Source organism: Nelumbo lutea, chromosome 3, assembly GCF_056320005.1.
Source record: "Nelumbo lutea isolate HS-2025 chromosome 3, American lotus-T2T, whole genome shotgun sequence".
NCBI lineage: Eukaryota > Viridiplantae > Streptophyta > Magnoliopsida > Proteales > Nelumbonaceae > Nelumbo > Nelumbo lutea.
Genome location: NC_142686.1, coordinates 2,620,039 through 2,634,353, shown reverse-complemented (window position 1 = coordinate 2,634,353; position 14,315 = coordinate 2,620,039). Strand labels below are relative to the sequence as shown.

Here is a 14,315-nt window from a genome sequence, read left to right as displayed (position 1 = left end):
ATACAGTATGAACTAATTACATTTACTTCTTGAAGATTATTGATTATTAGTACATATTTTCAAAAAGTAATTTTAATGGTTATATTTTTTAATTTTTAGTAACTTGTCATATTTATTGGAAACCATGTTAATCCATTTCTGGTAATTTCTTGGATAATTTTTGGTAATTATGACAAAATTATTGGTACTTTATTTTTGGTTATCTTCTTAGCTAATTTCTATTCATTAAGTGTAATTTTTTGCTACTTATAGCTTAAATTATATTTAAATAAATAATTTAAATATAATTACTTTTAATTAAAGTTTAAAATTTAATTATATTACTTACAATATCAAATATAATTTAAACAGTATTTAGAATACAATTTAAATTATAACTTACATTAATTAACAATTTAAAAAACCGTTAATTAATGAATTAATAAAAATATTAATATTTTTAATAAATATAGTATTTTAATAAACATTGTTAATTAATAATGCTATAATTATTGAAAATACTGTAAAATATGGTTAATTATTAATGCCGTAATTATTAAAAGTACTATATTAATTAATAAATTTAGAATCTCAATAAACACTTTTAATTAATTACTAATACTATAATTATTAAAAATACTGTATTAATTAAAAGTACAATTAATATTGTTAATGAATAAAATAATATAATTATTTAATAACTGTTAATTAATAAATACTGTAATTGTTAATACTATTTTTTTAATATAGTTTCATTATATTAATTAATAAATACGCTATTTAATACTATTTTTGAATAAATACTGATAATTATTTAAAAATACTGTTAATTATTAAATACGGTTAATACTGTTAATTATTAAAAATATTGCAATTATTATTAATACTGTAAATTTTAAAATATAGTAATTATTATTACTACTCTCTCTCCCTCTCCCCCCTCTCTTTCTCTCTCTCTCTTAAATGTATTAGTAAGATACATTAAAATAAGAGGCCTTGGAAAACCCAAAAATCTCTCTTAGCTTTATTAATCTAATCAATATAAGCAATGATTGCCTTTTTATATAGGAAAAACATGATTACCCAAAAGTCTCTCCCTCTCCCCCTCCTCCCCCCCCCCCCCCCTCTTTTTAAAACATTATTTCTACTTTTGCTTCTTAGCCCTTTTGGACTCAAGGGAAGTTGAGCTCAGATGAGCTTCTAGTTGAGCTCAACAATGGTGGAAAAGAACATTTCTACCTCCATTTTCATGGCTCATCTGTTCTTGCTCTTCTTTTGCTTCTCTGCATTGTCTTCACCACAGAGTGGAGCTTCTGGGTTTGAAAGGTTAGGGTTTCGATGAGTCAACATATCTTTCCCTTTTCTCTGTTTTATTTTGAAAATTTGAAGAAGTCATCGGCGAAAGTGGTCGGATACAGGCGGCGATAGTGGTGGTGATGGTTCATTGTAGCTGCCGTCAGGGAGAGGGATGGTGAAGAAGAAGGGAGAGGAACGAAGGGAAAAATTGGGTTTTGAAAAAATTGATACATCACGTAGTGTCACGTGCATATGAATTTCGACAGAACATTAACGGATATTAACAACAGAGGTAGAGCTAATCAATTGTCAAAAAACTTAAGGTACCACAAGACAATAGCTAAAGAATAGGGGTACTACGTGTCAATACACTAAATAGTAGGGATAGTTTAAAAGATTTACCCTTAATCTAATCAAGATAAGCATTGACTAGTTTTTTATATTTTTTAAACGAAAGAAAATAGGAATGGGTTTTGGTAATCTACAACTTGTATAGATAGGATATGATATTAGGCTAAATCCAACCCTCCTCCACCCTTATATTGTTGGAAGGCATATGAATTTTATGTATTAGGTATTGAATTTAATAATATCTTAAATTTAATGTGAAAGATAATTGATAGTTTGTGTTTTTTACACTTCTTAATCAAATAATTGAAAATGTTCTTGTTTGTTCATGTTACTTTAGTTATTTATTGCTTATATATACTACGGAATAATAGGAAATTAGATGTGGGTTCTAAACCCAATCCACCCTACCCTTGCATGCGAGAAGGGTAGGGTAAGAGAGGGTTTTGCATTTTCATGTGCAAAGAGGGTTTGGATTTCAAAATCCAACCAACTAGAGGTTTTGGGGCAAGTACTGATTGGGAGGATTAGGGAGGTGGATAGGGTCTAAAATTTATAAAACTCTCCTGGAACCTGCCCTATTACCATTTCTACTAGAAAGGAGACCATCAATTCCCTATCTCCACTCTCCAATCTCTATTTACGGTTTAAACCTTATGCTGGTGAATTACCATTTGTAGTGGTGAGATTCCGACCTAGGGCTTGGGCTTGTAATGGCAGTCATCTCCTATTTCTTATTTCCTTGTAGTGGCAACACAAGAATTGTAGTGGTGACCAACTGTGTGTGTAGCACCACCATTTGCACTAGCAGGTCTAGCGGCAATTAGGGGTGTGCAATTGATCGGTTTGGTTTAAATCGAGGACCTAATTAATTATTCAGTTTTACCATTTTCTCTAATGGAACTGAATCAAATTATATTTTAAAACCAAACCGATTCTAACTGAATTTGGTTCAATTGGACCCTAGTTCCACATAAACAACAAGCATTTAATAAGTGCTGAAAAGTTAAAATGGCCCCGCAACCCAATGGTTTCAATTAATTAATTATTAACTATTATTAATTAAAAGTTAGAATGACCCAAAGTCCAATGGTTTTAATTAATTAGCTATTATTAATTAAAAGTAAAATATTCCGAAAGCCCTATGCCAATGTGGAATTGGCAAATTGGCCATTTTCAAAAGTAATTAATGATTAATGAACAATTAATGACTAATAAACAATTAATAATGAGTCTAGGTTTTAATTAACTATTATTAATTGTTCATTGGAAAATATAATAATTAATTAGCATAAAGTATTAAAATAAAACATTAATGTTTAATATACTTAACTAATAACAACATTAATTCGGTTTTCGGTTCGATTCAGTTGAAAATTTCAATCAATAAACCGAAATCCGAAAACCGTTTTTTTTTAAATAAAAACTGAACCGCACCGATAGCTGAATTAATCAAATCAAATTAGCTTATTTAGTTTGATTCGGTTTATCAACCAAATTTGAACACCCCTAGCGGCAATAGTGACCAAGGATTAGAGTGGAAACTAGGGATCACCTCTTAAGTATGTAATGCAACTTAGTTCTTTTATATTTTTTATAATTACATTTATGATAATCTCTGTTAAAACCGTTTTACCCGAACAATTAAACCATTGACCCAGAAAACTGGTGGCTAAATGTTAGGTTTTTTCTAACCTCAATTTGCGAACTGCTGCACAGGTTAAATGGTTCGATGGTTCATCCGTCTAGGTTAGTGGTCCTCTAACAATTTCAACGTTTTTCATGATTCAAATCTATTTGGTCGAACTTGGGTCACTCGTGTTTGGGCCTTCAGATCAGATCAGATTAGATAATAGGATCTGATAAGGAATTGGATTGGATTCGGATCACCCCTATCCAATTTGAGAAGATCCGATCCAATCCAATCCGTTATATATTATATATTATATATTTATATAATACATATATATGCTATTTATTTATTTATTTATTTATAAATACATTTTTATAAATTTATTTTGTATTTTTTTATAAAAAAACATATATATATATATGATGGAAATAATTAAAAAATACTTACATTTTTATTTTTTACTTTATTTAAATTAGTATATTTTATTTTTCTTTTAATAATTTATTAATTTTTTAAAGAAAACAAGTCAGATTGGATCAGATCCAAAGATCCGACTTACCGATAGAATTCGAAATCAAATTGAGTGTTATTTGATCCAATCGGATCTTTGGATCGGATTGGATCAAATCTGTATAAGATCAGATTCAAATATACCCTGATTCGAATCCGATCCCATCTGTTCACATCCCTATAGCTGAATGAGGGGACCCATCTTCATAATGAGTGCTCTTCTTTAATCTATCGGACACTAAGGAGATATTAGAGAGTTTACGGCATTTGGAACCAATGCCATTTCTTGAGAGACGTTTTCTTAAAAAATGGTGCTGCATCTGCCACATAGAAGTTTCCTAATGCCATATCAGCATATTGTTGCTCCATGAAAAAACACCAAAAAAACGTTTTTAAAGGAGTTTCCTAATGCCATATCACCATTTCAAAGGCATAACATGAGAACATGTTTTTCGAAAAACGGCTAACTAAATAGCAAGTATTTTCCAAAAATCGTATTTATGATGTAACACTGATGTGTCACTATTTTGTGAAGAGACGGCATTAATGTCAAACACCTACTTCATCTACCATCACCAAAGGAATTACAATAGTTTTAATCACCAAGTTCACCGGTGTAGATTAAATGAACATACATCTTTAAGAATCAATTTGTATCCAACAATGATTTCCAACCAAACATCTCCCGTGCCAACAATTTTGCACTCTATGCCAATTTCCCATTTTTATAAAGCCAAAGTCACTACTTGTATAGAATTGAAAGAAGTCTCTCGGAAGTGTGACATGAAAGGAAATACCGGTATATACAAAATTAACATAAATTATCACAAAGGATGATCACATCACCATCACATGCAACTGCTGTAGCTCCTTTCTCTTCTTTTTTTTTCCACCTCTTTCTCGAGATTCTGATACTAATTTGTGGAAATACAAAATATCATCAAACAACAATCAAGAAAAATAATTTGTGGAAATACACCGAGTTCTTAACACCAGAGACCAACGGTCAATAAATATATCGTCACCCAATGCTGGATTTCAACTATAAAGAAAGGTTACAGCGAAATAGAACTTGAAGCTTCCGATGCCGAGAATCAACACCCAAATTTGGGCTTCAGCTTCGATAATTTCTCTGCAAATTTGACTGCAAAGGAGCCAAAATATTTTATGTTTCAACACTGTAGGCTGTAACTATTTTTAATTGATTAGATTCACTCCGGAGAGAACCCTTTTTCTCTTCATGTGGTCCTATTAAAGAGTCATGTCTCTGCCAAACCTTTCTCCCTCTGTCTTGTGCCCCACTTGAGGAAGGGACCCAACCCAACCATTATGATTAACGAGAAATAAAGAAGTTCCTACTTCCTAATTTTGTCTAATACGATGTGATGGTGCGTCATCTATATACTCTTAATTGGAAAATGATCTGAACTCTAGTTGTGTGATGAGCTGGATCAATCTGCAAAATAATATATCAGAGAACCTGGGGTAGCTGATTCGACGAGGTCGCTTCGATGCTTAAGTCAATACTATGCTGTGGATGCGAGCTGAATACTTGAGTGCTTGAATGCTAGTGAGTAAAATAATCATGCGTCATCAATTGGTGCCATCTGTGGGAAACGATCGAAAAGTCATCCCAACTTTAATTGTAATTTTATTTTTCAATTTATCCCAATGGACTCTTCTAGCAACACCGGAAAAAGTATTGAGATGAACGTCACTGGGGGGGCAAGATCAGCAATCAACCTTCCCCCAAGGTCCTACGATATGCATTGGCCAGTTTACTATTCCTCTTACAGTGTTAGGAGTCTCGTCACTGTTTGTACTACAGGACACTACGCAAGTAAGCGTCCCGCTTCCCCAGTGGGTGCGACTTTCTCTGAGCCATCTGTGGTCCCTCATGGAATCTCCCAATTCCATGACCTCATTCAGTGCATCCGGACAATATAGATTCAACTAGGCATCAGAGCCATCTTTCCAGCTCGTTACCACTCAATTATGCATCAAAGCCACTTCTCCAACTCGTCACCACTCAATTAGGCATCAAAGGCACATTTCCAACTCGTTATCAGTTAATTAAGCATCAAAACCATTTCTCTAACTCGTCACCACTCAGTTAGGCATCAAAGGCACCTTTCCAGCTCATCACCATTCAGCTAGGCATCAGAACTACATCTCCAGCTCGTCACCATTCAATTAGGCATCGGAACCACATTTTCAGTTCGTCACCATTCAACTAAACATCAATCCACCTTTAAGGTAGGAACCATTCAGCTAAGCATCCAAAACACCTTCCATGTAAGAATTATTCAGCCAAACACCTGTTTCACTAACCAGATAGGAGCAGCCAAAATGCGCATCATCACACAATGCAACACAAAAATTTCCTACTTCCTCTTTATTGGGCGATCATTACCGATGGAGGTAGCTTCACATTTACCGTTTATGATTGAGTCAGTTTGCGTTTCTCCTCTGATGCGATTCATAATAAATTCCGTTCGTAGTTCTTCGGCAAAGACAATTTTGTGACCGTCTTTGGTAGCGATTGTTCTGCAGAGTTTTGTCGTCCTTTGCGGATCTTCTCCAATCATACTATTACCAAATCTTTGCAATCTTTTAGAAACCTTGAAAATGTGCTTGGTAGTGGTGATTTTATTTCACCTTTATTTGGTTGCAAAAATTATTTATGTCATCCTTATTCTATTTTTATATTTTATCCTTTTGAGAAATTGTATCTGCGTTTTCTGATTGGCCTTATCGGCTTTTATTTTTTTTTTCAATTTCTTAATCGAATGAAACCTAAGAGCGTTTTCAAAGAGAGAGTTAATCAGATCGGACGGCATTCAAGTCAAGATATCACATCTCCGCCCCACAGCACATCCCCGCCAACTGTGGGGCGGAGATATGAAATCTTCAAGTCAGGGGAAGTGGAAATTTGCTTCAACTTATTTTACGTAATCTTGGTACAAAGAAAAAGAGAAATATTTACAGAGGCAAAAGACAAAAAGTAGCTCATTCTAAAATGTCAAATCCATTCAGCTCTTAATTATTTCAACATCTGGAGCTTCACTAGCTTTCACAAAACGTCCTTTCACACGCTTCCGAGTATCAGCCCTGGCCTTCCTCGACTCATACCGGATGTGTTTATCGTACCTGATAACAGCAAGTAAGCTCAAGTTATGCAAAAGTTTATTAGATTTATATAATCAAACATGGGGGTGGGAGAAGGAAGGAAATGGTACAAGTACGTGGATCATGCCTTCGAGTTTTCTTTTTCTCCTTGTAACGTAGCATGGCATTTCCTCTGTTCTGTGCCAGAAGCTCCATGTCGGCCTTAGTTGTTGCTGGTTTCAGAGTGTCGCTTCTAAGAAAGACAGACTGTTCCATGAAATCGACATCTCTGGTGCCACTATAAGTTTTATATTTACCTAAACTCGAACTTGAAGACGGCTTCCGCAATGGAAAGTTATTGCTTTCAGATGTTGTTGGCCCTTGGCTTGCTGCTGGATTATTTGAGTTATTCTGCAAAATGCAACCAAGAACATTTCACCCTGCCGCTCTAAAGAATAAGATGAAGCTCCGGAAAAAGTACTGACGATTACATTATATGGACTGAGACCATATGTCACTGAAAAAGGGCAAGAAGCCTTATAATCCACTTTGTGCACAACAGTCAAATGTCATAGACGCAATAGATCTCCACATGTAACACCAAACAAGGTGATCATCTTCTCGTCTGACAAAGAAGGTTGATTACTCTTCATACATGTGTATCGTTTAATTACATGCCATCCCATCCATTGGTATAACTATAATGAAAAAGTAGACTAATTGAGTAGAAAGTGTTTAGACCAGAGCCCTCATGCGTACCATCCATGAACATGGTACAGAGCAGAAATCATTGCACTCTCAAAGATAACAATGAGAGCAACAATGATGCACATGAGAAATGCTACACAGGACAGCTAGTATTGCACTCTCAGAAAGATAAAAAGAGAGGAACAAAAGTGCAAATTGGAAATGCTACCCTTGCAAAGTTTCTCATCACATCAGACTGTAAATTATCTGCTGCATATCAACAAGAAGCAAATGAAGATTTTGGGACATTCATTCCAATTAAAGAAATAAACATAGCAGGTTTTAGGGTGGCTTACATTTTGTGATGACTTATTGTCATGTGCCATGGAGTAACTGATGTCGTATATATTGTCATACACCTTCTTAGCTGGTAAAGGAGTTTCCTTAATAAGGTCTTGATAACTCTTGAACATAAATCCTGCATCACTGGCAGCACATTGAGCTTCTAATGGGCCAGCCTCCTCATGATCCCTTGATTTGCCTAAATTGAAATCCCATACCTATAATAAGGAAGAAAACTTTTTATCACAAAGGACATACTTTTATCAAATGGATGTGCTTTATTTAGAAAGGAAATGGATTTCAAGGAACCCTACAAATATTTGTAAGTAAAGAAATACAAAATTGACTTCCACATAATGGGGAGCCTAAAGGTATTTGGTCTAAATGCTATGATGGGTATGCTAGATATTACAAATAGTCGAATACAGTTCTTAACAATCTTTCATGATTGTCTGGATAAAGTTACTGAACGAATTCTCCTAAAATGATTGAGCAGCAGATAATTCTTCTCTGGTGACAATGAAATACAGAACTTCCGAAAACCAGAAGAGACAGATGCTGCATGTTATAACCACTTGCATAATATTCCATAAAATTGACTCAAAGGATTTACTTTTTGATGGTAACCAAGAAAACTAAGCATGCCCCTCTAAACAAACAAATGAAGGTAGTAAAAGAGAAAAAGGCATTTTGCAGTAGATCACATGTTACATAAAAAGAATGAATTAACAGAGGACATTTGGCAAGCGAGAATTTAACATGCATCTCAGAGTGATGAGGAAGCATTTTTAACACAGAAAACCTTACTGGTTACTGCCATAATAAAGGATCCTAAGACAGCACATGGCCCTCGACAGTAATTACAAAAAAAAAAAAAAAAAGAAAAGGAAAGAAAAAAGAAACCAATTACATTCACCATGTAACCATGTTTCTAACATCTATCATAGGTTGGATAAGGAAATCTTAGTTTTTTCCTCATGATGCTTGTTTTCGTTTCTATTTTCTCCTTTTTCTTATTTACTTTTTTTTTTTGTAAATTCTTCATCCTTTCGGAGGCCAGCAAAGAGGAGAGGAGGAGGAAGAGGAGGGGAGAGAGAGAGAGTGAGAGAGGAAAATCTACTAATTATTCAAGAACCCATATAGTTAAACCAGAGAATGAACAATTATAGGAAAACAGAAGATAATAAAGCAAGCCAAGTATCACTGGAACTCGTAACAGATGACGAGTTAACAAGAGCATGAAATTACACCTGCGCTGCCTGGTCAGAGGGGTTGCAATCCCAGGGAATATTATCTTCGATGAGACGATTGTTGCTCTCTCTTAGATCCATCCGAGTAGACAACATAAGCAAAGACGTAAATGGTGTTTGCTGATGCAACAATTGAGTGGCATCCGTAGCTCCATCACCTCCATCAGGCAACTCCAGATCTTCCATATTGCTCTGTTGGGCAGGTGTCCCAGGACCCAGTCCATCACCACCTCCCCCTCCGTCACCGCGTACCGGATCCCGCTTAAGCAGCTCCACCAACTGCTTAAATATCACCTGGGTCTGCTTGCCGCAACTAGAACTCAGCTTCTTCGACAACAGCGGAATATCGGCACTAGGAACACTCGGGTACATGGAAGTGCCGCTGTTACCATTCTCACTGGGCAGCATCAGATCCTGAAGAGTCATTGCAGCAGACTTGTACACCCAAGAATCATCCGAAACAACCGAATTCAAGGAACCCCAATTCGGGAACATCATGAAATCGTCACTACCCATCTGCGGAACCTGCGATTGCGGCAGTTGCATGGCATGCTTCTTGTCGGCAAGATTGAACCCCCAAATAGAACTGAGTTCAAGCGCCGAAGGGCAGCCGGAGAACCCTTCAACCGGGCAACGCTCGTGTGTGGCGGATAGCGAGCAGCTGCCATGGGCGTCCCAGTCGCAATCTTGGCAAAGAACGAGATGATCGGTGGAGCAGCGGACAGAGACGGGTTGGGAAGAGCAATTATCGCAGATCTGAGAACGAAGGTGCTTACGGGATAAGGCGTTAGCGGAGTGGACATGTTGGTCGCAGAACAAGCACAGCTTAGCAGAGTCAGCTCTGCAGTATATAACAGCGATCTCTTCGTTGCAGAAATCACAAAGGATGATGCTCTGCGTGGCTCTTGACTTATTAGGGTTTTGATCCATTATTAACAAATGGAAAGGAAATAAAAAAAGGGGAAAAAATAAGGAAAAATAAGAAATTGTGTAGAGTTAAACTATAAATAAGGAAACGAAAAATCTAATCTTGGCTGTGGGAGGAAAGTGATTGTTAATGGAATACTAGTATGAGATAAGAGAAGAGAAGCGAGCCGAAATCCCTAAACAGAACAGAGCAAGGAGATATTTTATTTGGAGACTTTAAATTTAAATAAAAAAAAAAGGGGGAGGACACAGAGCCACTTTTTGGTAGAACGTAGAATTGCTTATTAGAGCTTTGATTTGTAATTTCAAGGCCAATGTCGCACATGGGAAGCATGGGAGATTGGGAGTGGAGAAAAGCTGCTGCGGTCTCCACAGCACAGAGTGGAGACCGGTGAGGTGAGTCTAGTCGTCTGAGAGTGAGTGACTGTGAGAGCGAGATGAGATGAGAATGAGAATGAGAAGAGAAAGGTGGGTGGTAGATGTGGGATCCACAACCACATGCCGATGGCGATACTAAAAAATATCACACTTTTCTGCTTCGCTGTCATGAAATTGCAATCTCATCTTCTTCCTACAAGGCTACAATTATCGTATTATCGTATGTTTATATACATATATATGACAAAACTATAAAATTTCTAATTTTCTCTCCCATTCCCATCTCCATGCTGCAAATTACACGATAGCGATGATGATCAGATTCTCACTGTGCGTGTGTATGAGAGAGAGAGAGAGAGAGAGAGAGAGAGAGGGAGACCCTCCTGATTCCTGTTCATCTTCTGAGTCATTTCGATTTTCAGTAATGTAGTCAATGAGCAGCGAACATTGAACAAGAGAGTTTATCACGGTGAGACCGTTCCCATTTCATCATGACAAAAGACTAAAGAGAATTGGTTACTTAGAATTCAAGAACACAATAGGAATCCAAGTCCCCCATCTCGTCCGAAGGCGGAAGCTGCCCCTTCTCCCTTTTAAACTTCCATATGTAACATTTAAGGGAGTTTAAATTAGGGGTTTTTAACTTTTTATGGATTACAACATCTTATAAAGTTCTACCATGAGAAGATTGAGAGGTGATTCGGGGGTAATATAGCATAGATGGAGTTTGCGACTTTTAGGCTCCACTGTACGCTTTACATTACACAGTCATATTAATCCTTCAAGCTTCATTTGAGAAAAGTGCAAATATAAATACGTAGAGTGCATTTTGATTAAATATAAATTTAGTTGGTTTAGTTATTTAATGATAAATTTACTTTCTTGTCAAACAACTTTTATTGGTAATGGGTGTAAAATGTAAATTCCTAGATTGGAACCCCTTTTTTTTGAGTTCAAAGTTTATATTTAAAATTTTAAATGCAAATGTAAGGATGTTTTGCAATTATTATAATTTGTAAATCAAACCACCATTTGATTATTCTCTTTTGTTTAGTAATTTAATTATGTAATTTCTTTAAAATACCAAAAAAATATCACAATTTATTAATTTGGCATCAATACAGATGGCATTTTGGTTTTCAATGACCAAAAAATTTATGTGGGGATGAGGTAAAGTGATATTTATCTATTAAGCGGGTAAATAACTTTTCCATCTAAGAGAAGTTGCCAATATTTGAATGGGGAAAAAATATCTCTTTTAATAAAGGATTTTTATGGCTAAAACGGTTATTGCCCTATGTACTTGAAAAATAAAAAAAACATGGATAAATAACTTACCATAAAATTAACAGGGCCTAAAGATATCACATGCTTATTTATATTTTCATTGGTTTAAAGACATCACATGTGATGTCACACCTTTCCATTGATTTACATTTGGCTTCATGGTGTAGTACCATTAACCTAGGTCCCATTCCTTTTTTTTGAGTAAATCACTTACCCATGTAACTATGTAAGTGCATTTACATGTGTTATTTTCTAATCGGGTAAAACTTTTCTATTTTCATTGTTAACGTGTGTATCCTTTTTTTTTGTTTTTAATATTTTTTTAATGGGCATTTTTTGTTTTATTAAAATTTTGCAATTTTCTTTCCAGTCAGGAAAGTAGTTTAGGCCATGTTTGGGAGTGTTTATGTTAAAAATAAGTGCTTATAGAGTATTTGAATTTGATACCAAATTATTTTATTGATGGTCTATTTTTCCAATAAACACTTAAATAAGTATTTATAACTATTTTGTCGTTTATGCTACGTTTGCAAACGGTGTAAATCGGTGCATTATTGCACCCCGGTCCTGATTTATATGTATTTGGGAACAATGTAAAAATACACTCAAGATCGAAGTAAACTTGCAACCTTGTCAGAGTTTACTTCGATTTTGAGGTGAAAAGCTCCTTCGATTTTAACGAAGTAAATATTCATGCCTTTTTTTCATCGATGGAAAATAGACAGAGTTTACCCCCTCATCCACCAGAACTCATCGGTGCCACTGTGTGACGGCTAGTTCCGATTCATGAAATCTACCATCGACAAGTAATACATTCGGTCTCTAGCATCTGAGATCTGATCAGTAGTAATATTTCATTAACCGATTTGAGCGTCTGAGATTTAGGTGATTGAAAATTTGAGATTTGAGAGAACAACGACGGACCTCCCGTGCTGGTAAGGTTACCTACTTTGTTCGGAGCTTCGTTTTTCTTCAATTCTGCTGCAATATATACTACTTTTAGTGCATTGTAGTTCTTTTTCTTCTCTATAATCTTTTCCGTTTTATTTGACATGGTAACTCTGGCTTGTTGTAGGTGCAACCTTGAAAGGGTCAGTCCTAGTCCTACACCTTGTCTCACAGTTACTGATCCCGACCTCATTCGAGAAATCATCACCCTGAGATCAGAATTCTACAAGAAGAACGATTCCCACCAACTCGTCAGACAGCTTGAAGGCGAAGGATTATTAACTCTCAAAGGCCAAAAATAGGCTCACCACAGAAAGATTTTCTCACCAAGCTTCCACATGGAGAACCTGAAAGTAACTCCAGAAGGAATTCATAAACAACAAAAGAAATGACTAACCCATTTTCCATCATCAACATCCATTTAATTTTCTCAGCGCGCTTTATTTCTTCCATTACTGTCATAAATCTCTGTTTGTGTTCTGATCGGCTCTTGATACCGGTGATGGGCAAGAGTGGTGGAGATGTAAGATAAGTGGTCAGAAATGTCTAATTCCAGCGAAGTGGATATTGAAGTTTCTGATTGGTTCCAGACCGAAGACGTCATCACCTGAACGGCCTTTGATATAAGCTATGAAGACGGGAAGGCAGTTTTCTGGCTACATTGTTATAAGTTTCCAAATACCAGCAAAAGTGCACTGATGTTTTACATCGTTCATGCCAAATGAGACGAGAGGAAATCAAAAGTACAAAAGCGAATCGGTTTGTATTTTTCGAAACCGGTAAAATGTTGATTTACAAGCTACAAATTTGCATTTACGTCGTTTTCAAACACAACCTTAGTCATAGTTTGGAAGGAATACAAATAGAGTAAAAAACCTTATATTTTGTATTATTTTCTATGTATTTGTGTGGTACATATTTGTATTTGTACTCTTTCTAGATGTACTCTGGAAGGAGTACAAATGGAAATATATACAGTGCAAATGCATACAAAATAATATAAAACTAGCGGAAGAGCCCCTGCATTGTAGGGGCTCGTTCATAAACTATTAAGCTTGAGCTCGAGCTTGAGCTCGGCTTGAGTTAAAAGCTTGGAAGTTCAAGTTTGGCTACCTTTGATTGCAGGTATCCCTCAATTGCCGAGGTGCCAAACTGAGGTCTCCCTCAGCTGCTGAAATGTCAAGTTGAGGTCTCCCTTAGTCGACAAGGTGCCAAGCTGAGGTCTCCCTTAGTTGTCGAGGTGCTGAGCTTAGATATCCTCAGCGACTAAGGTGTCGAGACGAGGTGACACCCTATGTGCATACTTGATTAGGCTTGTGAGACCTTTGATTGCAGGTCTCCTTAGTAGCCGAGGTGCCAAGCCAAAGTCTCCCTTAATAGTCAAGGTCTCCCTCAACTGCTAAAGTATCGAGTTGAGGTCTCCCTTAGTTGACGAGATGCCGAACTAAGGTCTCTCTCAATGGTCGATGTGTCATCTAGCTCAAGCTCGATTCAAATTAGAGACTTGAACTCGAACTCAGCTCGAGCTCGACTACCTTTGATTGTAGGTTCTCTAGTAGTCGAGATGCCGAGCTGAGGTCTCCCTCAGTTGGAGAGATAGTGACATTCTTGTAATTTATAAG

General features: G+C 36.2%; 1 protein-coding gene across 2 annotated transcripts; it reads right to left on the bottom strand.

The window, feature by feature from the left end:
• Positions 1–6,689: 6,689 nt before the first annotated feature.
• LOC148862369 (zinc finger protein CONSTANS-LIKE 14-like) lies at positions 6,690–11,024 on the bottom strand. 2 transcript variants are annotated; one of them, XM_088981217.1, is made up of 4 exons: positions 9,154–11,024; positions 7,918–8,121; positions 7,012–7,285; positions 6,690–6,916 (listed from the first exon to the last, which is right to left on the bottom strand). In XM_088981217.1, the coding sequence occupies exons 1-4, from the start codon at positions 10,081–10,083 to the stop codon at positions 6,855–6,857; spliced, it is 1,470 nt and encodes a 489-aa protein (XP_088837343.1). In that variant the 5' UTR covers positions 10,084–11,024; the 3' UTR covers positions 6,690–6,854. The 2 variants fall into 2 exon arrangements, with proteins under 2 accessions (XP_088837343.1, XP_088837342.1); XM_088981216.1 differs by having other exon boundaries at positions 7,023–7,285.
• Between the last annotated feature and the right edge of the window lie 3,291 nt (positions 11,025–14,315).